This window comes from Cheilinus undulatus, linkage group 22 (genome assembly GCF_018320785.1).
Source record: "Cheilinus undulatus linkage group 22, ASM1832078v1, whole genome shotgun sequence".
Lineage (NCBI taxonomy): Eukaryota > Metazoa > Chordata > Actinopteri > Labriformes > Labridae > Cheilinus > Cheilinus undulatus.
The window spans coordinates 14,904,914-14,929,139 of NC_054886.1; the positions used below are offsets into that span (position 1 = coordinate 14,904,914).

At 39.4% G+C, this 24,226-nt stretch overlaps 1 protein-coding gene across 3 annotated transcripts in view; it reads left to right on the forward strand.

The window, feature by feature from the left end:
* The window catches only part of LOC121504944 (NACHT and WD repeat domain-containing protein 2), a 78,878-nt gene that overhangs the window by 8,183 nt on the left and 46,469 nt on the right, over positions 1-24,226 (forward strand). For all 3 annotated transcript variants that reach the window (XM_041780065.1, XM_041780063.1, XM_041780064.1), the window contains exon 3: positions 10,193-10,281. In XM_041780065.1, the coding sequence (XP_041635999.1) occupies positions 10,193-10,281 (89 nt within the window). The remainder of the gene's footprint in view (positions 1-10,192; positions 10,282-24,226) is intronic.

Consider the following 24,226-nt stretch of genomic DNA (forward strand, 5'->3'; position numbering starts at 1 on the left):
CCAGACCCAAACAAAATTACTAGTTGACTGAACAACTACCTTGTGGCCATGATGCTACTACCTACAACCTACTCAAGTTTTTCTGTCTTGTCTCACATTACAGGAAATCTCGAAGATGATGAGTTCAGGGTCAGCAGTAATGACAGTGTGGGCTAATTGTTGTCCCACTTTAAAGGTCTTTACACACTGGGTCTGTTGTTTTCGGTGGTGTTTTTTTTTTTTTTTTTCCGGATCTGTAAACCCACACTCAGGCCTTACGTACTGAGTCCGATGCATTTTTATTTGCCTTCCCTGCGAAAATTCGGAGAATGTGGCAAATTCATATTGGGAGCCTAAGGCTCTGTCATTCCCTTAAAATCCCACTGGATCCATCCTGACAGAGAGCTTCATACAGCACCCATTCACATGTCATTGCGCTTAGCCAAGTGGACAACAAACGTATGCCTTTTTCTGTTTTATTTCCATGGTTGAAGTCACCATAATACACCAAACTTCAGTGTTTAAAATGAGGTTTTGGTGTAAGGGAGGGCGAAAGAGGGTAGGGGTTGGACAAGCAAGAGAGAATAAGGGCGCTTTCACATTAGGCCCAGTTGTTTTGAACCACGCCACGATTCCTCCTCCTCCTCCTTTCCCCTGTTGGCTTGCTTTCACACTAGCAACATCAATCCGTGCCCGGGCCCACTCGAGCATGTACTCAGTCTGCAGGTGGCGATATGCACGTAGCTGGTTTACATTCTCCGAGGAGGAGAGAGAAGAAGAAGCTACCATGGCAACCACTCAGGTCATGACCTGAGCGAAGATTGTTTTTGTTTTAACCCGGCAAAAGTCCATTTTGCAGCTATGGATGATTTAGAATCACTTTTTAAGATGCCAGCAACATAGCTCTTTGTATCTGCACATCTACGTGCAGTTCAGAGGATTAAATGGGCTTGCACTGCATAGATACAGCAGTTTCTGAGGTGAAAGGAGACTTTTATTGCCTTTGCACCTAATCTCACTGACTCCAACTTGTGTCCATCTGTAAGATGAGTCACAGCAGACCATTTATTGACTGGATTCTGATGATGTCCGCCCTTTATTGAGTAAAAATTTGAATGTGAACTGTTGCGTTTTGTTTTTATGATGACGTCATAAAGTTGATACGATGCTCTGTCTTGTATCCGGGCACGGTTGCATTCACAGCTCATCCGAACTGTGGCAGAGTCCACTTAAATCATGCCCAAGACCACCACCCCAAGTGGGCCCAGGCCCAGTGCCTGGGCACGGTTTGTTTGCATTCACACCGACCAAAATGAACCCGGCTTTGGGCTCAAGTGCACTTGGATCCTGGACTGGGCCCCTAGTGTGAAAGCCACCTAAAGCAACAGGCGCTGATCTGACTCATCAATCACCCATCTACCTGTTATTTTTCCATGCTTGATATTCACATAATAAATGAGCAAACTTTTGTGTTTAAAGTGAGGTTTTGGTGCGAGAGAGAGGGGTGAGGGGTCAGGCGGGGGTGAGCAAATGAGTAGGAGGTAGCAGGCACTGTTTCAAATCATCAGTCACCCATTCATATAACTTGGACTGATGCAAAATTTCACATAAATCAAACCTCCAAAAAAAAAATATGAGCTTGATTAAAAAACAAATGATGAAAAAAATGGATTCAGTGTGTAAAGGCCTTAACACCAGTTCCTCGGACCAAAACAAACTTCCTCAGAGCACCACCTCCCCTCCCTCCTTGCCCTTCCCTTAGTGTTCCAACTGAGGGCAGACATTTATAGGAGTGTTTGGGATTCAGATCAAGTCTTCAGTCTTGCGACTACACTCCACCTTAGTGCCTCTACATTCAGTACATTGTCCATGAGTGTGGCGAGACAGTCTCTCTTCTTCCACGTGTTGGCAAGGCTAATGTTTGGAGAAGGAAGCATTAAAACATGTTTGAGAAAATGGGTGAAACATAAACACATTTGTGTGAACACAGAGCTGAGACCAACAAACCCAGAGGGAGTTTGACCTCACTTTGTTTGTAGAAAGTTATATCAGTGATAGTCAGTTATAGTCTTGATATTTGTTATAATGATGTTCATATATATTTCACATTATACCTTTGAAAACAGGTTAAAATGTCATTTTAGCACCAAACTGACTAAACTTGCATCAGAAAATGAATGTGGTGTTCATTTTCTGTATGCCAGCTACACCTAAAGCTAGAGAGTCATATGTCTGCAGATTGATGGTTATCTTGTTTGGCTATCTATAGCAAACATTTCCTAGCCTCAGTAAGTCTCTTGAAATTCCCAACCATGATTTAAAGGCACTAATATACATATGTGGTAGTGCTGTAAGTCTTGCTAAACTCTGACTCATCGCTGTATGCTTTCTGAAATCGTCTTGGCCTCCAGTGATGTTTTGTATGAGCTTAATTGAAGAAGAAATCCTCTTTTCTGTGACTGTAGTTTCCTTTATTTAGAATGTATTTTATTGTGATGAAAAGCTACTTTATTTCAACACTCAAATGAATATTTTACACTTCTTCCACACTTAAGTTCTCCTTGAGTAAAATACAAACTCTCCTCTTTTCTCCAAATGCCACCGCATCAAGGACACGGACAGAAATGAAAAATTAAGCACAAAGATTTGTCATCATAACAACAGACAGTTTCTAAGATTAGAAGAAGAGAGGGATTATAAAAAGCACTGATGATGTGGATGTGAGGTTCTTAGCAAAGCAGTATTAAAAACAGATGAAACAAACACTGTAAAATGTTATCACTGTAAGACAGAAAATATTGTGTTAGTTTTGCATTTGATTACAGGACTACATCAAAGGATGGGGCTTATTGTACAGAAGATCAAAAGCATTCATTGTGTACATAAACCGCCATAATGATTTAGGCTAGCATCTTACACAGCTTTAGTTTCAGCACTGGGCTATTTTTAGCCGGGCAACAAATATGCACTGATATTTGTTCAGCATAGACACAAAAAAAGTTTATCCTGACCATGCACAATGCAGTCAGGTAGATAATGTTCACTTGGCATTTGCTAAACCCAAACAGAGACAAGTTTCCACTGCTTCACAGTCAGGGTGTGCTGTACACCACGTCTGGCGCTTTGCATTGGATTTGGTGATGTGAGGCTTGCAGGCAGCTGCTTGGCGATGGAAACCCATTCCATGAAGCTCTTGACGCACAGTTTTTGCACCTACATTCATGCCAATGGAAGTTCTGAACTCTTCAGCAATGGGATCAGCAGAGTGTTTGCAACTTTTACGTACCATGCACCTTGTTAATCGTTAACCCCACTCTGTGATTTTATGGTCTCCCGCTTTGTAGCTCAACTTAACTCAACTTTGTTTGTTTACACCTTTCATACATAAAAACAGCCAAAAGTGCTTCACAAAGAACACAAAGACAGCAAAAAAATGATACTAATAGTAATGATAAAAGGTAAAAAAGACTAAGAAGACAATTAGAAATGAGGTGGAAAAAATTGGTTATTGTAAATCAAAACAAAAACCAAAGATAAGGTAATGATAGAAAAGGTAAACATATTAAAGGGGACATATGCAAAAATCACTTTTTCAGGATTTTCTAACAAAAATATGTGCCTGTTCACAATCCCCTCAAGTACCAGAAAAATCCATTCCCTCCCTCCTACTTTTTTTCAGCCTTTCAGAAAATGTGTGCTAAAACAAGCTGTTTTCAGATTTCCCCCTCATGATGTCATGTGGGGAGTTAGCACCACCCCCAGGTTTGGTTGGCCCTCCTCACTTGGAAGAAAGTTCCACCCTCCTCTCCTGATCCTCCTCTCAGGAGAGCCACATTCATAAACCCACATCCATTTCCTGTCAGGGGCGGAGTCAAGGGCGGAGTCAAACAGCTTTAAAACAGATTTAAAGCCACAGACACAGAAACAGCTCATTCTGAGAAGGGCCGAAACTGAGGGGTTTTTAAGCACACAAAAATCCAATACAGGAGTGTTTTTTCAGCAACAAACTTTCATGTTTTGGGAACCTCTGAGACCAAAAGAAACTTTTCTGAAAGGGGTAAAATATATCCCATTAAAACAGGAAGGTAAAAGTCACCTAATGTTGAAAGCCAGATTAAAAAGACATTTCTTTTAAAAACATTCAGAGATCTCACTATTTTGACGTCAAGGGGAAGTGAATTCTAAAGTTTTGGGACATAAAAAGAAAGCTTTGTGTTTAAATGGAAGCATTTGAGGACGTAAGGGGTCTTGAGAGAGCACAAAGTGAAAGGTCTGTGATGTACGGAAGAGCAAGGCCCTGTAAAGCTTTAAAAACAATCAGCTGTTGTTCCTATACGCTTCAACTTTCTAATAAAATCACTCACAGTTGACTAGTATATCCAGCTGAGATGAAATTTTGTCAACTGTCTTATTGCAAAAGTGGCATCCATCACAGTACCGCGCTTGAAGTCACTGAGCTCTACAGAAAGACCCATTTTTTATCACAAATGTTTAGAAATGGAGTCTGCATGGCTAGGTATGAGCTTTTATACACCTGTGGCAACAGGTCTGATTGGAAACACCTGAATTTAATAATTAACAGGGTGGCCAAATACTTGTGTCTATATAGTGTATGTTTTTTGAAAATATTTCAATTCTACATCTCTGTTGTCTTGAAGTCTGTGTTGAACCATAAAATGTATGTAAACATGGAGCTTTAAAGCCTGATAAAGAAATGTGGCCTTAGCCTTACCTTCAGCAGGCATGTTAATTCTTGTCCCAGTATTTCAGTTCACTCTTTCAGTGTTTAAAAACTAAAAATTTTCTTAAACAGGTGTTGCTGCCTTTGTCCATCTCAAACTATAGAAATACATGAACATATTGAATTTATTGAACTGTATAAACTTGATTGATCTGAGCATCTGTCAAAGAGAGATATTTTAATCAAGATACTTTATCACAGAGGACAGTAAGAGAGCACTCTTAAGAGTCCGTCATCATTTTTACTGTAATTGTGCTGTAAAATGTGAAGTGTGCATAAACATAAATGTGAATATTCATGAAATACACCCTAAACACTCCACTGTTGGCTTTATAGGCTGCAGCTGTTTGCACAGATGTTACCCAATAAACTTGTCCTAGTGCATTTTTATGTTAACACTTGTTCTGGGTGAAACCACTGTTATGAAAGCTTAATCAAACTTGATTTCAGTCGCTGGCAGAAAGACAAGGGAGTCCCTGTCATAACAACATAAAGCTTTATATTTCATATGTGGATGACGGCGTAATAACCTCCACTATAGCTTCTATTGTGAATCATTGACATCTAGATGACATGTAACCCTGAATGAACGAACATCTGGCCTTTATGGATGGCTGATTTACCCGAATAAATATGGCCTTAAGCATCTTAATTCAGGTCATTCAGTATTGATTTGCTCACTGAATGTGCATTTGCATTAAAGCAACCAAGGACCAGATCTGCATGTAAGAGAGTCTGTAGTTCAGTGTTTTTAAGTCTGAGCTACAGAAGTTTAATTTTGTTTTTGTCAGTTGTGTAATTTTCAGATTTATTGAGAAATATTTCCTTTATTACACAATATGTCATGATCAGATGTTTTTTAGTACAAGAGTTTTGATAACACCACTTTAATGCTTAGAAATAGGTTGTATAGTTTGGAATTCCCATAAAATACTATAAGTGCTATCTATTACTGTGCTGTTTACACCTGGGCAGTAGAGCTGTATGGTCTCACAGAAACCATTAACCGGAACTACAGGAGCTACCGGTGGCATTGCAGGCCTAAACTTATTAATATAATTAGTTTAACTGACTAGTATTTCTGGTGCCAGGAGTGTCGACTTACATGCAAAACGTTGAGAATACTACACATAAAAACCTTATTTTCAAACAGGTCACGACTTGGGATGTGCGTAATTAGTAGAGCTATTTATTGTTATGTATTTTAGCATATATTTTAACTGTAACTACACATCTTGTTTTAACAGGACATGTAATCTAGAATATAAGCTTACTTTGTCGCCCATTTAAAGTGTTATAAGATTGGTGCACGCAAAGAGTTTATATCTTACTCACTTCCTGATATAAAAGCCACAAAGATGTGCTTCCGCTGTTATGCAATGGAAATGAGGAGAAGTTTGTTTGACAAAGACATGACACATTTGTTCAGTAGATTATCTAAAATTACAGAGCTTCTGGAGGCAGAGATTTCAGACGCCAGTACAAACTTTACAAACTGTGATGACTATGGTTTGTCCCTCTTTGTATAAGTAGTACGTAAATGGTGAAAGCAGCCACTCTGGCTTGCCTTCCAGGTTTATGTGCTCTCATTTTAAGACCGGATACACAGTTTCTCTTTAACCTTACTGACAGGTTTCTATGTTTGAGACTTGTCAATAACAGGTAGCCAGATTTAAGTATTACACAATATTTTTAATGTATTTTCCTCCAAACAGAAACATAATTTACAAGCCCAAAAGGATGAACACATAAACCCCCTCTCCAGTCTTTTAAAGAGCAGACATCCACTTCTACGTCTATAATCCCCAAACAGTTTCTCCCACGTCAACGAGGATGTCCACAATGTCACAGCGTTGTTCAATTTGTCGTGACACTTGTACCGTGGTCTCTTCTCTCTTTTAATCAAAGATCCGTGTGCAGGTTTGCATACTGAGTGTCTCTAGAGTGTCCTGTGTCGCTTGATGAGAGCGGAGTGATTGAGTCGTGTTGATGAGACTTGAAGAGGAGGCAGCTGGAGAGTGGTGACCATCTTGTACAATGTCAGGATAACTTTATAGTGCTATGAACATTTATAGTTAAGCTTTTAGGGTTATTATCAACAGATTCTCTTAATATTGATTTTTATTAGTGATTTTTTTTTTTAAGGCAGTCTGTACGAAGTGTTTTTTCTGTTTCATATCACCGTAAAGGAATATGTGAAAAGGGTGGTGTGACACGACACAGTAATTTCAGACGAAGATGTATTTTTAGTCTTAAGCTGTCATACTAAATGTGGGCAAAATTTCATGTCACTGGTAAAACAAATGTCATAGGCAGGGCTTCCACAAATTGAGTAGTCAGCCAATGTAAAAGTAGCTAGCTCCCTCAGAGGAAGGGTTGAAACAGCAGACAGATATCTTTCTGATGAAGCTAATAGTTTGAGCAAAAGTGAGTTCTCCTAAAATGTACAGGAAAAGCTGGGTCATTAATTGATAGTCAAACTAAGTCAACATTAACAAAAAATAGGCAGCTGGATAATTTGTCAGAGTGAGGGATGCTGCCAACGATGCTGCCCTTACCTTGACAGTACTCAGGAAGTAAACTGGCGCCTCTCCAGATCAATTTCCAAACTTGGTCCGATTGAGACTTAAACTGACAGCCCTTGGGTTTCCAATTCACATTTTCACAGACTGAGCTACAGTTGCCTTGTTAAATCGTGCCTAAATGTTTTAATTATTTATGAAAAGACTAGTTTCTATGAACTGCCATTTATTCAGTGAAAGAAATTCTATAAAATTTTAAATACTGTATGACAAAGAACTATGTAAGGGAATAACTAAAGCCTTCCCCCTCCATCTGCAATTAAGGTAACATAACAACAGTGTTGTAAAGTGATTAACCTGTCAACCAAACAGAAGGTAATTTAAATGTAACATATAATTGAAGGAAGAAATTTGCCCCAACAATGAAAAACAAAAGTACAAGTGCAAAATAACGTCATAACCTCTGAATTCCACATACTCCGTCTGCTAAGCGATCATGAAGCTCACTAGGAGCACATTCTTCCCTCTCGAGGCAACCTGAGCATGCATGGGCTCCAGTTTGTATCTTTTGTGTCCCAGACTGCTTTCTGCCTCACTTGAGTTATGGGATCTAGGGAAGGCTACAAAAAAAAATCTTTCTGGCTTTCTCTTGGAGTTTTGCAAAAAAAAAAAAAAAAAAAAAACTCGAGATGAAAGCCAAGCAGATTTTCAGTTGTTTTCCACCGAGGAGAGGCTTCTTTTTAGCCACTCTGCCATAAGCCCAGATCAGTGGAGGGCTGCAGAGATGGTTTTCCTTTTGGAACTTTGTCCCATCTCTACACAGGATCTCTTGAGTCAGTCAGAGTGACCATCAGGTTCTTGGTCACCTCTCTTACTAAGGCCCTTCTCCCCAAGTTGCTCAGTTTGGCAGGGAGACTATCTCTTGTAGGAGTCCTGGTGGTGCCAGCCTTCTTCCATTTAAGAATGGAGGCCACTGTGCTCTTGGGAACCTTAAGAATTTTTTATAGCCTTCCCAAGATCTGTGCCTTGCAACTTTACAGTCTGCAGGCAGTTCCAACAGTTGACACATTGTTTTCATGAATCCGCGGACCCAAACATCTGTTTAGGAGACAGCAATATGGTAATGTGGAAGAACATGTAGTCAAATGTTGCATTGCAAAAAAGTGCCAAACACAGAGGCTTATGGGTGAATAATAAAACACTTCAAAGTGCTTAGAACACATTGAGCCAACATATTTTTTTGCCCATTTTTATCCAAAACTTGCCTAGCTTCCTTGCAACGCACACTTGACTTTCTGGAGGCTAATGCCACTACAGTTGCCAAGCACCACATACGACCCAACTTCAAAAAAACAAAATATCCCTTTAAGGTTGTGAGTCTTGGGTTTGAAATTTAACAATTCCTAGCAGTGAGTTTAGAAATAAAGAGAAGGAAATCAACCAGCAACTTACAGCAGTGTTCACTGTCCCTTAAGGACGAGGGAGGAAGAGAGGAAAAAAAAAAACAAGCTGACAAGACGTTTTTGAAAAGGCGTAGATAGATCGTTCGGCACTATTGAAATAAACAGATTGGAAAATTGGAGGGAGGGACACACACAGCGAGAGAAAGGGCGAATGCAACATCCAGGCTTTGTTTTCTTTTGCATGTGGGTGCACACAAAGCAGACACACATACGCTGGGCTGCCATAACTCATCATCATCCCAAGAAAAAAAAAAAAAACAAGGAGAAGAGAGAACAACAGTGCCATTTTTCAACACTGGTTTGAATTCCATAAATGCTGCTATCTTGGCGTTCATGATGTCACCTGGGAGATATTACACATTTATAGTCCTGTTATGTCTCTCTGATGGGATGAAATGAGAGCTCCACTGATGCAGCAACTGCCATTTATTTCATTTGCATACTATTACCGCCGTTCGCTTTTGATTTGACATTTTGCCCGCGTAGCTGTGAGCAGGAACACGCACGGTCACGGCCCAGAGCCTTACTAAAGATAGACGAGGGGGAGATACGTCAGACTAAATTTATTATTTTTCTATATGCCGACCACGGTGTTTGTGTTTGCGTACGTGTGTGCAGAGTCTTGGGAACATATGGCTTTTCTCTGTCAGGCATGTTCTGTTTTTAAAGCCGTCCATCCTCACCCTTCAGAGGAAGAAGGAGAGGAGGAGACGGGGCCTGTCCGAATACATTACAGTAACCATTTGGAAGACAGTGAGAAAGAGAGGAGAGAGAGGAGGGAAAAAAGAGAAAGTGGGACACAACAACAAGCCGTGGGCGCTCACTGTGTGTGCGACATTCTGACTGTCCAATATGATCACCGCCTGCGTGAGGCTGGACAACCCCGCATCCTTTAACAGTGTGTCAGCATGAGCTCTCCTGGGTTATTTCAGGCTTCATGGCTGGATAACGAAGGAAATTAAATGTTACATACATATTAATTTAACCCTAACAATAATGTTTGAGAACATTTTGATAGTTTTTAATGAACTATTTGTTTTAAATGTTAACATTTTCCATAATTATCCAAGCAAAATGTGTCATGCATGAAAGGGTTGCTCCATAATGGCAAAGAAACTGATTATTTTGATTGATTTTTTTATTAAAAGTCAAATCAACCCCCTTAAAAAAAGTTTAACACAAAAATCTGTTCTGCAGTGGACTGTACCCACCTGAGGGAGATAATGCTTAGTTGAATTTCTGAATTAGAAGGGGCGGAACATCAATACTGTGGCTCTTCTAGCCAATCCCGACAGTGCAGACCCTGTCTACAAATTTGCAATATGTCAGCACCAGTCCAGAGGATTTTATGACCCATCCTCTTCAACAGGGAGAGGCTGAAGGCATGCTGTCCATTTGTATACAGTCTGTCACATTGTGACCAAAGCTTTACATTTGCTTTTCTTTACACATTTGTCTAACATTCATGGTGTTGTCTTTGTTTCCAGACACAGAGGCAGAGAGGAACGCACTGAAGGAACACGTCTATCCCAAACTAAGAGACTTCTGCAGGGAGAACTATGGGATTGAATTCCAGGTAAATGGCTACATTTTTCCACCTTAACCTTTCCCTTCCTTCCTCATTTTTTAAGCTTCCTGTAACTTCCAGAGCTGTTGCAGAGCTGTAGTGTAGTTTGCCCGTTCTGACTGTAAAGTACCTCCAAATCTACATCATAGCTTACACAGCTGTCAGTGCCTGGAGGTTCTCGGGGTACTGCGTGCACAGGTCTCTGTCGCTTTAAGCGGACAGAAGGCCAGCAGAGATAAGACTTCCATCAGCAGAGACGGGCTCAAATCTGGCTGTGGATAAGGCGGTGTGATGCGAGGGCTTTCCCTCTGTTGTCGGATGGAGAATCGCCACATTCTCCCCCGCGGTGTCAGCTTATCGAGATCATTTGCATTGCAAATTAGAATTGGTGTACACGGAAAGATTGCTATCAGAGGTTTGTTTGCTTAACAAATCCAGGAGAGCCCTCGAGTCAGGGGGCGATCTCTGACACAGATTGTTCCTGGAAGGATACGAGAGGATTTGTTAGCCGACGAGGAGAGCCGTGACCCCTGAATTGTTTCGGAGAGGAGCTAATTCTCATTTCATGCTAAGAGTGTTTGGATCAGAAACAGCTTCAGGCACATCTTCACATCTAAAATCTGTAAAAAACAAGACGGCAACTCCAGCTGTTTACAGGGTTTTGCATTCTTTAGATGTAGGAGATTCGGGTTATTCTGAATTCTTGACATGTTTCAGAACAAAGACAAACTTTGAAGAAACCAAACCTTAGTCATTTTATGCAGACTTACATTCATTTACATCAAAAAGCAAGGCATAATGAAGAATAAAACTTTGATGTCTGTCATAAGACATTTTCATAAAGTAAATTTGCACATACAGTGATTACATGCTTGCACACAAATTGCAAATACATGTGAGAATACTCAGTGTTCAAGTGGCTTTTATGAGGGTTTGAATACAATTCCACTGGCAAAGAACTCTTAAAATGTTGGAGGCCTGATAGGAGGACTTGTGAAATCACAAAGGAGATGTTTGGCTTAAAGAATTATTTCAATATAAAGGGCTGAATAAAGAAAATTTATTGTCTGTTTTTGCTGCAAAAAAGTTGGGTATTGTATTTTGGTTTTTACTTAAAATGTAAATTTCATCTTTTGCTAATTTGTGGGGCAATACATGTTCAACTGTGAAGGTAAAAGCATCTAATCTTTGGTATGGATTCTATTTCCCTATCCAGCTAAACACAGGGTCACTGTGTTAGCCGCGCTGTATATCTAGGCTCAAATCACACCCGCTAACATTAGCAGCTAGCTCCGCCAGCCTTCACTCCTCTTTGCAGATTAATATCGTGCTTTGTTATGTGGCCTTTTCACTTCGGTTGAATAGTTAAACATGAGTTCACACTCGACAGCCGTCACTTCATTTCCATTTAAACCACTTCAAAAACTGTGATACCGCGCTGTTCCTGCTACAGGCTAACTGCTAAGCTTCTGGTATTTAAGTTTGCTGAATTGCCAGGGTAGAGCTCCGACAGGAAGACAGCGGCCATTCACTGAAGCCACAACGGCAGGAGGTTTATCACAGTTTAAAGAGTGTTATAGACTGGGATTCAAGCCTGGGTATATGAAAATGATAGGTAATTAGTCCAACCTACTCGTAAATCTTACAATTTGATAAATAAATGTAACCATTTAACCACACGCATCTCTAATCTTTGGTTAGTTTTAATCATTCTCGCAGCAGAAAAGGCTAAGTCTGTTTGCCTATTTTTTTTTACAACCTTTAAATTCCAGTATGTAAGTAAAGCTTTATTTGCTTGTAAAAGGCTATTTAGTCGTTCAGTTCTCATCTTTCAATCATCAGCTCTGGCAGTAGTATGTAGGTAATGGGTTCTGTGTCTGTCCACTCACTTTTTCATCATGATATTATGGTGGAAAATGCCCATTTGTGCTCTAGTATTAAAATGTGTTGAATTAGGCCTTTTGTTGTGTTTCAGCCCTTTGATAACACAACATTATTTTGGGTGCCTGAAAACTCAACGTTTTAAAATTTCGTTCCATTATCCTGAAAGATTCTTGCTTTGGATTTGCAACCCCACTTCATCCGTCTACACAAACTTTGAAGCGTTAGCTGGTTTTGTGTTTTCACCTCATTGCTCTATGGAAGGAAGTGTATGTTTACATTCACATGCTGGTTCATTAGTCACACTGCCAACTATTTGCCTGGCATGTATCCCGCGGTGGTTTTAGTTGTTTTCTATGTACATAACAAAATGTTGTCATCTAAACATTTTCAGTAGATCGTTTCTGAGCAAACATGGCATAGAGGTCACATGTCATTGCAATCATTTTGGCCTCACCATTAAGAATTCCTTCATTCAGGACTCATTTTCCTTTAAATATTGAGCAGAATAAAACATTGAACTGATGATATTTTTACCCACAAGGTCAAAGGTCAAATCTGAATGGAAAGTCTGGTCATTAGTCCTTTTAAAGATCAGGGAAAATATCTTGAAATTTAAGACTTTGGTTGGATTTAACATTTGACTAATAAAAGTTTAGTGCTCACAGGTCAAAGGTCAAGATAATAGCCAAGCATGTAGCCAGGGGTAGAGCTTAGATCTAGCCCAGAAATTCCAGCTTGACCCCACCCAAGCCCATGCTCATTCTCTGCCTGGCCCATCACTCCCCATTAAATGTATGAGCCAAAGCCTGATTTTAACCTGATTTTCTTAATAAGTTGGCAGTTTTATTATTTATTAGTGCAGTACAGAAGAATGTGAAACAGATGTGGCTCATTGTTTGTGATTTAATGAAACGCAGAGAGGAGACAAAACGCTCATCACTCAATCACTGTGCCCTGAACATGCAGAGCTTTTTGGAGATCAGCAGTCTGTTAACAGATGGCTTTGTGAGTAAACTGAATTGCATTAGAGCTGACGATCAGTTTAAATTTTTGCTATTTTTCCTCCACCCTGTGCGAAATTGCGTCCCATTTTCTCTCCCTCACTGCGCATATCACCGTGTGCTTACGGAGTGTAGAAGACTGAAAGTCGCCAAGAAAGGTGACCAGCAGACCTGGGTAGGATGTCCTGTTATTTCTGCGAAGAGGAGTTGTTCTGATGTAGAAAAAGTAATAATAGGAAAATTGAAGAAAAATAGACAAAAACTAAAAAAATCATGGGAACCTTGCATTTTCCTAAAGCCTGACCCAGCCTGGGCCAGAGGGTAGGGGTGAGGTTACTGACCTGATCTGGTTCCAGGGTGCAAGCCACTTTAGGCCAGCCTTACGGAAGAAATCAATCCTCTAGTCAGGGGTGTTTGGAGGGTTTGAAAGAATTCTCTCTCACTGCCAAAGGTCCAGATTTTTTCATTTTCTTTAATAGATGGGTCCTTTTTAAATAATAGCGCTCAATTATTCAAAACCAATACAGGTAATAATCTAAACAAAATGGAAACCCTTATGTTATTAAAAGATTCCAGTTAAGGTACAGTGTGTGTTGATTGGTAGCATTTAGCGGCTCAAACTTGGTAAAAAATTGTACAAAATATTTATAAGTATGTTTAAATTATTGTCAAAGGACCTTAATATTAAAAATAATTTAATTTTTATTAACTTAGAATAAGACTTTTTCTCATACAGTGTGAGGGTCTTCCTCCAAGGACAGGATCATTTAACATTCATGCAATTTTCAATGCCACTGGTTGCCGTGGTTACTACCAGAAGTGATGTTGCAATCTAGAATCAGTTGCTAATATTACCAATTGTTAGGCTTGCTACGGGTCTGTTAGCTCATACTGGCATCATTTATTAACAAAGTAGGAACTCAAACACCATCATCTGGTTTATTGGATTGGTTATTTATTTATTCAAGTGAATGAGGGCATCACTGACTGATAGGTGGAAAACCTCCACTCTTGGTTCAACCGTTTCTTTTAAATTTAAGCCTATGCTGTTTTAACAGATGAGCTGTTCCCTGTTCCTATTTTGAGGGTGTTAACTGCAACTTGACTGGTGTGAGCATTAAACAGAGTTAATCTGTTTTTTTTTGTTGTTGTTTTAGTTGTTTTGTAAATCTGCGTTTGAATGGTTTTGACTGGAGATGAGCCAAACAATGAAGGGGATGAATCATTCACCATTCAGTGTATAGCTCTAAATCAATGTAAATCCTCTTTGTAGACAGATTCTCCTCAGACTTATTGTTGAAATGAAAACAGCGTTAAATCACAAGCATGTTTGTGTATCTTACATCCAATTTGCATGAATTAACATAAACTATAATGATTACAGGCATCAATTATACAAGGTCGAAGGGTCAAAGACAAAACAAAATGAGCTGGAGAACATTCTTGATCTCTTAAATGTGTGTGTTTTTGTGTGGGACAGAGAAGTGGCAGATAATGCAGGAGCAGCCTGGCAGAGATGTTCTGGCTCGGGTTTTTGCGGCCACGTGTCTGTCTGGTGATTCAGCTCGCTGTGACGAAGCGTGAGCTGAAATGATTATGCAGGAGGCCCGGGAGTTAATACTATGACTCACTTACTCGTCTTTCCCTCCTCCTCTTCCCTCTCAAACCCTCCCACTCCTACGTAAAGTAAGAATGGACACCTTTGCTAAAAGCGCAAGTTAACATTTCCTGCCTATTAGCTTCTTTTTCTAGCAGCTTTGATTTGTTATTGATGTGTGATCTTGTCTTTCCCACTCCGTCTCTCCGCTGGCACGCACTGACACACATATGCCAAGCTGATGAAACCCTGATTCTCCTCGGTCCCTCATCACTTGACTCAGTTTCCATCCAGAACGTTCCCGTAAGAGGATGGAAAGGGATCGCGGGAGGAGGAAATCCAGCCCAGAGGCCGAGGGCTGCGTCCTCATTCAGTCAGGCGAAGGGGGGGATCAGGGCTCTGTGATCCCTTTTTATACCATTTCTATCCCCCCGTGTTTCCTGCTCTCTCTCTCTTTCAACTCTCATTTGTATGCTCACTTTTTAAAAATGACAGAAAACAGACATAAAATGCAGCGAGGAAACAGAGCAGTGAGATGAAAGATGTGAAAAGGATCAGGAATCAGCTAAGGAATGCATGTGGTTGTAACTTCTCCACATTACTAGATTACTGATTCCTGTGATGTTTGAGTGTTATAGGATCTTCTTTTCCTTTTCAGTAGGAGCAAATATTTAGTGTCTAACCACGTATTGGCATTGGTAATTTATTAATAAGTAGATTTGATCTTTGTGGTTAAGCTTTTGACCGTTAAAGTACACACTAGCACTTTACTAATTTTGGATTTCTGCTGCTGTAATGTAGTCAACAAAGAGTACTCAGTTCAGTCTTTGAAGGCATTTTGTATCGTAAAAAAATCTGTTCAGTAATTAGGGATGAACACTGAAAATCTGGTATCAACGTGGCACAGGTGCAAACACCTACCAGGCCAAATCAAAACAGAGATTTCAGGTCTGAATTTTGGTTCCCTACCACCCCAACGCAACCACCTGCCACTCCAAATGAAAGGCACAAAATACTTAATGGAATACACAGAATTTATGTAGGCCTACATGCGTTTTATTTCAAGAGCATAAAGGTCTTTATCCATTTAGCTGTCTGGAGCATCGCTTCTGCTCTGCTTACGTGCCTCTTTATTTACTTCCTGAGTCCATGATGCAGCACCAATACATGAATTTTCTTTGGTCTTTAGCTAAAGAGCTAACTTTATTTATTTTTCTAATCCCATGCCTTTTTAATAATTTCTTTGAATTATTTGAGCCTACAGCAGACAAAAAGGTAATTCATTCAGGTTGTAACAATTCTGAAAATTCGCGAGAGGATCTCGTGAGTGGACATGACCTTGGCATATAGGTTCTTTGCAGATGACGTCAAGCAGTAGCGGAGAACTCCCCTTGGGGGCAAGTAGTGATTTGTACATAGAGGAACGCTACTATAATGGTCATGAACAGCCATGCCAAATGTTCAAAGTGCGACAATAAGAACATTCGTGCCTCTTAAGCTACTTTTGTGTCCCAAAGGCAGTTAAATATTCAGGCAAAAAAGACAACTCACAGAGAAACGGCAGGGATTGACATTGTTGTACAGGACAAAAAGCATTAGCCATCATCGTGAGATTCCAAAACAGTACTCACATGAGCTGTGACAACCAATGGCAGGCTGTTCTGTTTTCACGTCATTATTTACCAAACAGCTAATGTGTAAGAACTTTGAAACTGGCGGAGATTGCCTTTTAGCTCATAATGGAGAGAAAAAGAGACAGAGAGCCTGTGATGTGTTCCTCTGAGGACTCAGAGGGTTTAAAAGCATCTGTCTAAAACCTGGGCGAGTACATGGTCCATTTCCGGAAAACAGTCTGGTTTGGTTCAGTGTTGTTCTGCCATGTTTGAGCTCATTAAACTGTGATCTCACCTGAGTTTCCTCAGCTGATGTCCATCCAGTGTCTCTCATTGCGACAGGAAATTTCTGTCTTTTACGAGATCCAGATCATTTGGCTCAGCTCAGCAGAGCTGGTTGTTTGGTTCCAAAACTGCATCATTTGGTAAAAGTTTGTGTTTTAAAATGTGGATTAGATAATGACAAAAAAGGAGGAAAGAAAAGTGGCATTCAAACAGGAGCTAGCTACAGTGGCTAACACTGAAGAGCCGTTTTGTAGCTCAGGCTCATTTGTGAATACCTCATTGCAGCTCTGACGAAGGATTTATTCTCCCCATTTCAATTAAAAGCATATTTGTGACAAAATGAGGATTTTTCAAATGTTAAAGGGCTCTGCTAGCATCTCAGCTCAGTACAAAACTCCTTAAGCCTCTCTTATTCTGGCTAGACAACGCCAGATGCTAGAAGGTCTGCAGGACTGAGTAATTGCTATATTTATCGCCTCCACACAAGGCGAATTGGTTAAAATGTGGAGAAAAAAAAATCACTTTTTGTAAAGTATAGGGATAACACTTGACGTATGTGGAAGATAATTGCAACATAAGGTCCTTTTAGAGCTTTAAAGTACTAACCTTACTCCATTCCCATTCATTTCTAATAACTTCCTGACCCCCAACGGACATTTAGGATCATGTGATTGGAAACTACCTATTCAACTAGAGCATCCTAGAGTAGGTATTAGATAGTGTTTATAGTTTCTAACCAACTCGCGCAGTTTTCCCACAGCTAAACACTTCCCACGCAATTTGGTACTAAGAGTTCGGTCAAATCTGTAACCTTCCAGAAACGCGAATATAGTTTACAGACAGAACGCTCTGTCCATATCTGAATATTAGGTCCACAAATTCAGCCAGCTTCAGTACAGTTATTAAAGTGGTGTACATGCTGAACTGTCAATCCCACTTCCCATTATCTTTACCCATCACGCAGCTCCTTGACTCATAAATCATCTTGTTACAGTGCTTCACTGCCTCCCACATGCAGCACATAAACTGAATCTTGGGGTTACTTGGAGCCGCTCTGTTAATAACGTGGTCGGACCTCTCTCTAGCTGCCAAACTCACACACTCACACTCAGAGCAATTAAAGTAAAAGTTTCTCAGCTATGGCTGCGAGATTGTGTTCAGCCCCTGTCACTCAGACGTCTTTTACGACACGCTGCCCAAGAAGCGAGAGGAGGGTGAGACGACGTTTCAGGATAATTAAAAGAAAAACTCTATTCATGCCGCTATTATGCTTGCACTTTAAAAATCAGTTAGATAGGCCTGGGAATTTAGCTCAGTCAAAAGAGAGCTCCCTGCTGGAATGGCACCCACTTTACTTTTCTCCCAAAACACACTTTAGTCACCAAAAGAAGGGGAAATATTTCATCTTTTTCCACGTTTTATCATGTGATATTTCCAGTCCAATGTTTCTTAGATGTGACAGTTCAAAAACAAAGGTATTCGTCGCTCTCTGGTCTGTTTACCCAGCTTCCAAATGTATCTTTTTTGTGCCCATCAGTCGGTTTTTCTTTCTCTCATTGGCAGACAGCTTCAGTCTCCATTTACTGTCCTGCTCTGAGACTGCCTTTTTCCTGTATTTTTACCTTGGAGAACCAAATCAGCGTGCCAGCTGACTCCACGGGGATGATACAGCAAAGATAACCAAAAATCTAATCTGAACAAAGCTTTCAGATCCACAGAAAAAAACCACGAGGGAATTACTCAGACTACACAGTTGACGTCTTATTACTGCTCTATCTAAAGCACTGTCGGTTTTATCTAGTTTTCTTTCCATCAGATTTAATGAACAGAAAGAAAGAAAACATGCAGTGCCTATAAAAGTATTCACCCTCTTAGATGTTTTGTTAAATTATACTTAATGTATAGAAATCTGTTTTCACTTTGACATCAAAATATATTGACCATGATTTATTCATACAATCAATAAAAGGATAAAACATCCAAGGGGGTGTATACTTTTTTATAGGTAGTGCACCAATATTTACTTTAAGTGTGTTTCTTTATTATCCACAAAAAAAAAAACACAGAGACTACTTTGTGTTTTCAAACTTGCTTGCAAACTTGTTTAAAATTCTGCTAAATTATTGATTTTCTATGTAAAAGTGCAGAGAGTTCACACACTTTTCCATTGCCCGCGAGTGAGCTTAGCTTTCTTTTTAGCCTGCAGTCAGACTGACTCAGAGACACACTTTAGGTCTGCAGTTCACTAACTGGTTCAAAGGGTTACATTACCCAGAATCCTTCACTGCAGACAGTGAAATCCTGCCAATACAGTGAAGTGTTAGAGTAGTTTGTGTTGATGGATTATTGCTTCATTTTAATGTAAGAAAAGCCTGTTTTGTAAAGATATTCAACTTTAAAACCACTTCAATTTAAATACATATCAGTGGCATGTTTGACAGTTCTTGTTGACATTAAATTTCTCAAAATGTAGATATTTAAAGACCAAGAGGACACAGGGTGCTGCCTGGAATTCAGCTATGTGAATCATCGTGAATAAAAGTGTGGAATCAAATGTTGTGACAGCATCATATTTCACAGTGAAATATTGGAGCAATATCTTAGCAGGTTGTGAATTTGATAAAACAAAGTTAACAATCTACTTAAGGAAGAGCTGATCAATTATCATGGTTTTCTTTTACCATAAACATTAGAGAAACTAATCATGAAACTTGGTAGACTAATTATCATTTTAGCACTTACCATGCTATTGTTTGAAAGGACTTCTTTTTTATTCTTTCAAGTTTTCAGTTGGATATCGGGAATAAGGTCTGGAAATCACAGGCATAAGGAGGCTAAAGAGGAAGTAGCTATGGGGTTGTTAAGTTAAAGTGACTGATAGCCGGTGAACAATGGCAGTTGGTAGAGATTAGCTTGGATGTAGCTATAGCGGTAGTTTATTAGAACTGGACATTTCTTTAATAACAGAAGACTAAAGAACTGCACTGAAAGTTTTTCCTGTGGCAAACAGTGACAAGCTTCAGCAAGTTTGATTTACCAACTGGCTCCACTGATAGTGAACAATACCTGCTGTCAAGCCTGCATTGTATAGTTTACTCTCTGGGCCAGCACACATCTATCATACAGTATCAATTAAATTTACCAAAATTATTGTGATTGAGTAGCTTATTGGTGTGCTTGTACTTTTTTTGTGTAGTTTAAGTCTTCAGTTTTCAGCAGTTGGCTGAAAGTCACCTATTAACATGCACTTTTTTCTCATAGTTTTTAACTGCACAAGGACAAAAATGCTCCTGGTGTGTTGGTTTAATTAGTAACTGTGTTAACTATTGACTTTAAGCCAACTGTATCAGTATATATGGTTGTTACAAAAGACAACCATATTTGTCGTCACAAATTACTATTTGTTTCTATTTTTGCATGTCAATATATCTTTATCAGATATGCATTTAAGAATAATTAAACTTAGACAGCCATAGACGTGCATGACTGAAAGTCAACACTTTGCACTGTCACTTTTTGAACTGCAACAGTAATTTATTTTCATTATTTGAACAGGTTTATTCATAATTTTCTAAGTAAGAATTATCTATCCCAGCTAGTTTGACAGACATGTTTGTCTGTGAAGTGACAGTAACACATTATAAAAAAAGTGGTGATTTATGGACTTGGTTTAATACGTTTGTCTTTAACCTCCTGAGACCTGAGCTTTCATTTGGAAAGCAATTTTACTTTCAGACACTTATTTAGGATAAGTTGAGCCTCGTCTTTGAACAGGAATTTGTTTTGACCAAAAATTATGTCCGTAAATCTCCTGAAGAGCCTATATTTATAGCCATATTTTTAAAGAGTACCCCGACATGTCTTCAAATATTCCCCAAATGTTTCAGCTAAACTTTATTCTAAATATTACAATAAAAAATCCCCAAAATTCCATGTAAAGTCCTGAAAGTTTTCAAGCTAATTCCCCTAAAAATTATAATTAAACTACCTAAAATTTACTAACACATTCCTCAAAGTCCCATCATAATGATGGACACCCCCTAACATCTAAAGAAAATCCCTGAAATTTCCACAAAAACCTTCCGCATTTCAGAGTTCACACCCTCCAAAAGTTCCTAATCAAATCCCCAGAAGCACACAGTTAATTTTCCACATTTCCCTCGAAATAACAAAAATTACAAAGCATTCCCCCAGTTTTCAAATTCCCCAAGCATTCAAAACAGTGTTAATTGTGGTAGCTATTTTTAGTTTTAGTCTTTGTCTGTACATAAAATTTCTTGTAGTTTTAGTCACACTTTAGTTATTTCTACCCTTTTTAGTTTTAGTCTAGTTTTAGTCGACGCAAACTCAAAAAAAAAAAACATTTTAGTCTAGTTTTAGTCCATAAAATGTCCTTACATTTTAGTGTTTACTTTTAGTCCAAGCATTTATTCTCTTGCCTGAATCTATCCAAAAAAAAGGCTGTTAACGAACAATTTTAGTCATAATTTTAGTTGACGAAATTAACACTGATCCAAACAGATTTTTCGAAATCTAAATGCCAAAAAATTTCAAAGTAAATTTCCCTCAAATCTTCCAGTGATACCCTCCAGAATACCTGAACATATCTCTACAGTTTCCTTGAAAATACCTGATAATTTTAAAAGCAAATTCCCCAAAATATGCAAATAAATTCCTCAGAATTTCCATGAAAATTCATAAAATTTTCATATTAAATTCTCCCATTTTAGGGTAAATGACTCTGACATCGACATTCTGGATAACTATCTCAAAAATTCTTAGCGCTAAAATTATCACTTTGTTGTTAAGTCAAGATATATCTCTTCATCTGTGCATGCAGGGATTAGGAGGTTAAAACTTTTAGCTGCTATTGTCTCTGCTGCACCTGACTGTCACACCTCCTCTACCAGTCGCGTGTTTACTACTGCGTCTTGCATCTGTGTCATGATTTTTTGAGAACATACGCAGACTTTGTGTCAAAGCTATGCTGGGGTTCATCATAGTTTTTGTGCGTATGTACGTACGTATGTGAAGTCCACAGCAAGCATAGCACCTGGCCTTGCAGTCACCATGTATCATGCAGCCTCATTACCTTATGCCTTTGACTGCCTCCTTGTCTTAACTTGCTACAGTTGAGCTGCAAAGTCTGAAACTTTGTGCCATAATTACCTTAGTAGTCCAGCCTGGCAGATATTCTCAAAAGGCATGCATTTAAAATTTCATCATTTCATCACTCAGAGCTTGAATCGGTCTATTTGACCTCTTAAAGACGAAGACTATAGAATAAGCAACAAAAGACACAGCTTTAAAGGATCAAACATTAAAGCCTTTTTTTTTTAATTTACCGTGCTTGGATCTTCAAAGTCGTGTTTCGCAGCTCTAAAAAACGGAGCATTTGATGATGGATTAGCTACTAAAACCTGCACTAAGAAAGCTATTTTTATCAAACACTCTTCAAGATTTACTACGTTCTTGATAAAACTGCCCACAGTAGAGAGCTTAGGATACATTTATGTTGGCAGCGTGTCTATTTTTACTCTTTTTCTCACCCTGAGAGTTTTTCTGCATGTTGGTGGGGTATTTTCCGCCCTTTTTCTCGCCTGATTTCATGCCCTTTCCTTCTCGGGCATCTTGGGTATAATCCAAAAGTTTAATAGTCTCACATACAATAAATTATGAAAAAACAGGCTTCCCTGCTCTTGACCTGCCACGAGCAAATGCCTTCCAAGGGCATCAGAAAGCCGCTTAGTGGAAGCTGCTTCAGATCTTACGTAAGCAAAGGCACCCCCGCTTTTATATTTTAGGGGGGAGAAGAAGAGAGAGAAAGGGTGGAGGAGAGGGAGAGTAATGAGCAAAGACGAAGGAGAAGTTGGCAGAAGGAAAAAAGAGGACGACGTGAAAGAGTCCCAGTCCCACAGGAGTCGGCTGTTCATCAAAAAACTCTTTGTAACTAATCTCCTGCCAAACATCTTTTCCTCTCTTAACTTCATTTATGTGTCCTTGCCTATTTTGGATAAATATTCCTTAACTTTTTCTCCTTCATCTGTCTCCTCTTCCCTACATTTTCCAGCTAAGCGCAGCGGGTGATTGAGCAAATTTAATCAGAATATCCTCCCCACACGCATGAATAGATATGACTAATGTCTTCATTTAGCTTTTAATTACCGTGAATCCTCCCCATCACCTGCTGAAGCCCAGTAGAATCCTGTCATATGGGGGGGCACTCATCACATCTCCCTCCCTCCCCCCCTCCTCCTCCTCCCTGCGGTTCTTGTCAACACAGAGCTGATCAGTCTCCCACTCGGTGCGTTGGAAGCTGGAAGCAGATTAGAGACACTGATACACAGTGACTGATGTGAGTTTTTCCACAGCATGAGGGATGCTAATCATGTTTGTGAGAGCTGAGAGAGCTTTTCAAAGTAAAAGCCTTCAGTGTTTCAGCCCACGTCCCATTTTTAAGTCCTTAATCACTCTGTTAGTTGGTGGAACTGTAGAATTAGTCAGAAAAAGTTTTTAGCATTTATTTGGCAAAGGATTCCAAACTTTCCCTGTATGTAGCTTCTCATTTGTGAGAATTTGCAAGAACAACTGGTTTAGGGGTGCTATTGGTTTTTGCAATAGATGTTGCCGATGTTGTCCAGGTTTTCACCATCAAGCAGCTTTGAACATGTGTTTACAGGAATTACAGAGATACAACAGAACTGTTGGCCAACCAGGAAAGCAGCCTGTGTTTCATATGTGGGCATGAGTGACCGAACGAGCTAAGTCAACTTGTTTAGTCATTCAGATGATACGGTAAATAACTCAATTTTATCTAACCATTCTTTACATCTGTTCACTTTAATGTTTGAGTACAACTGATGCCACTGAAACAGCCTTACAACACCTCATATCCCCTGATAAATTTCATATCAGAGTTGTTCATCAGACTGCATAATGTAAAGCTGATAACTATGAGATGTTATCTAGTTAGCAGCATGGCTAGCTAGCATCCTGCCATGCGGTCTATCCAAAATAAACCGCAAAAGTTCGATTTTTTAAACATATTTGTGGCACTTTCTGGACAAATATCATGTGGTGTTGGAGAGGATGTTTTTGCTTCTTTATCTGCTTTAAAACTGACAGCTGGTATGAAAGCTTGCATTGGTTCGCTATATTCTTGAATATAAATTGTGTGCTTGCAAAAAACGCCTTGGTGTGCCTATACCTTAATGAAGAAGCACATAAAATGAGGTTGCTTTAGCCTTCCACAATAATAGTAAACCAACATAAAATGATGGTAAAAATGGCAATTTTTTTCCTACATACAAGCTACATGCATCATTTAAAATGCTGACATCAGATGCCAACTAACCAACCAGTGTGAACTATAGAGACACACAACCCACATCGTTGATGATATCAACGAAGTCAGACTCTCAGGTTAAGTCTGTTAGTCTGTTTGCGATAATTACAATTAATTCACATTTTCACACTTTAATTAAGGTGTGAAACCAAAGCCAACCGAACAACATAACAAAAACATAAACCATGGTCCAGACCTTTGTCCAGACATTTTTAGGTGTAAAAACACC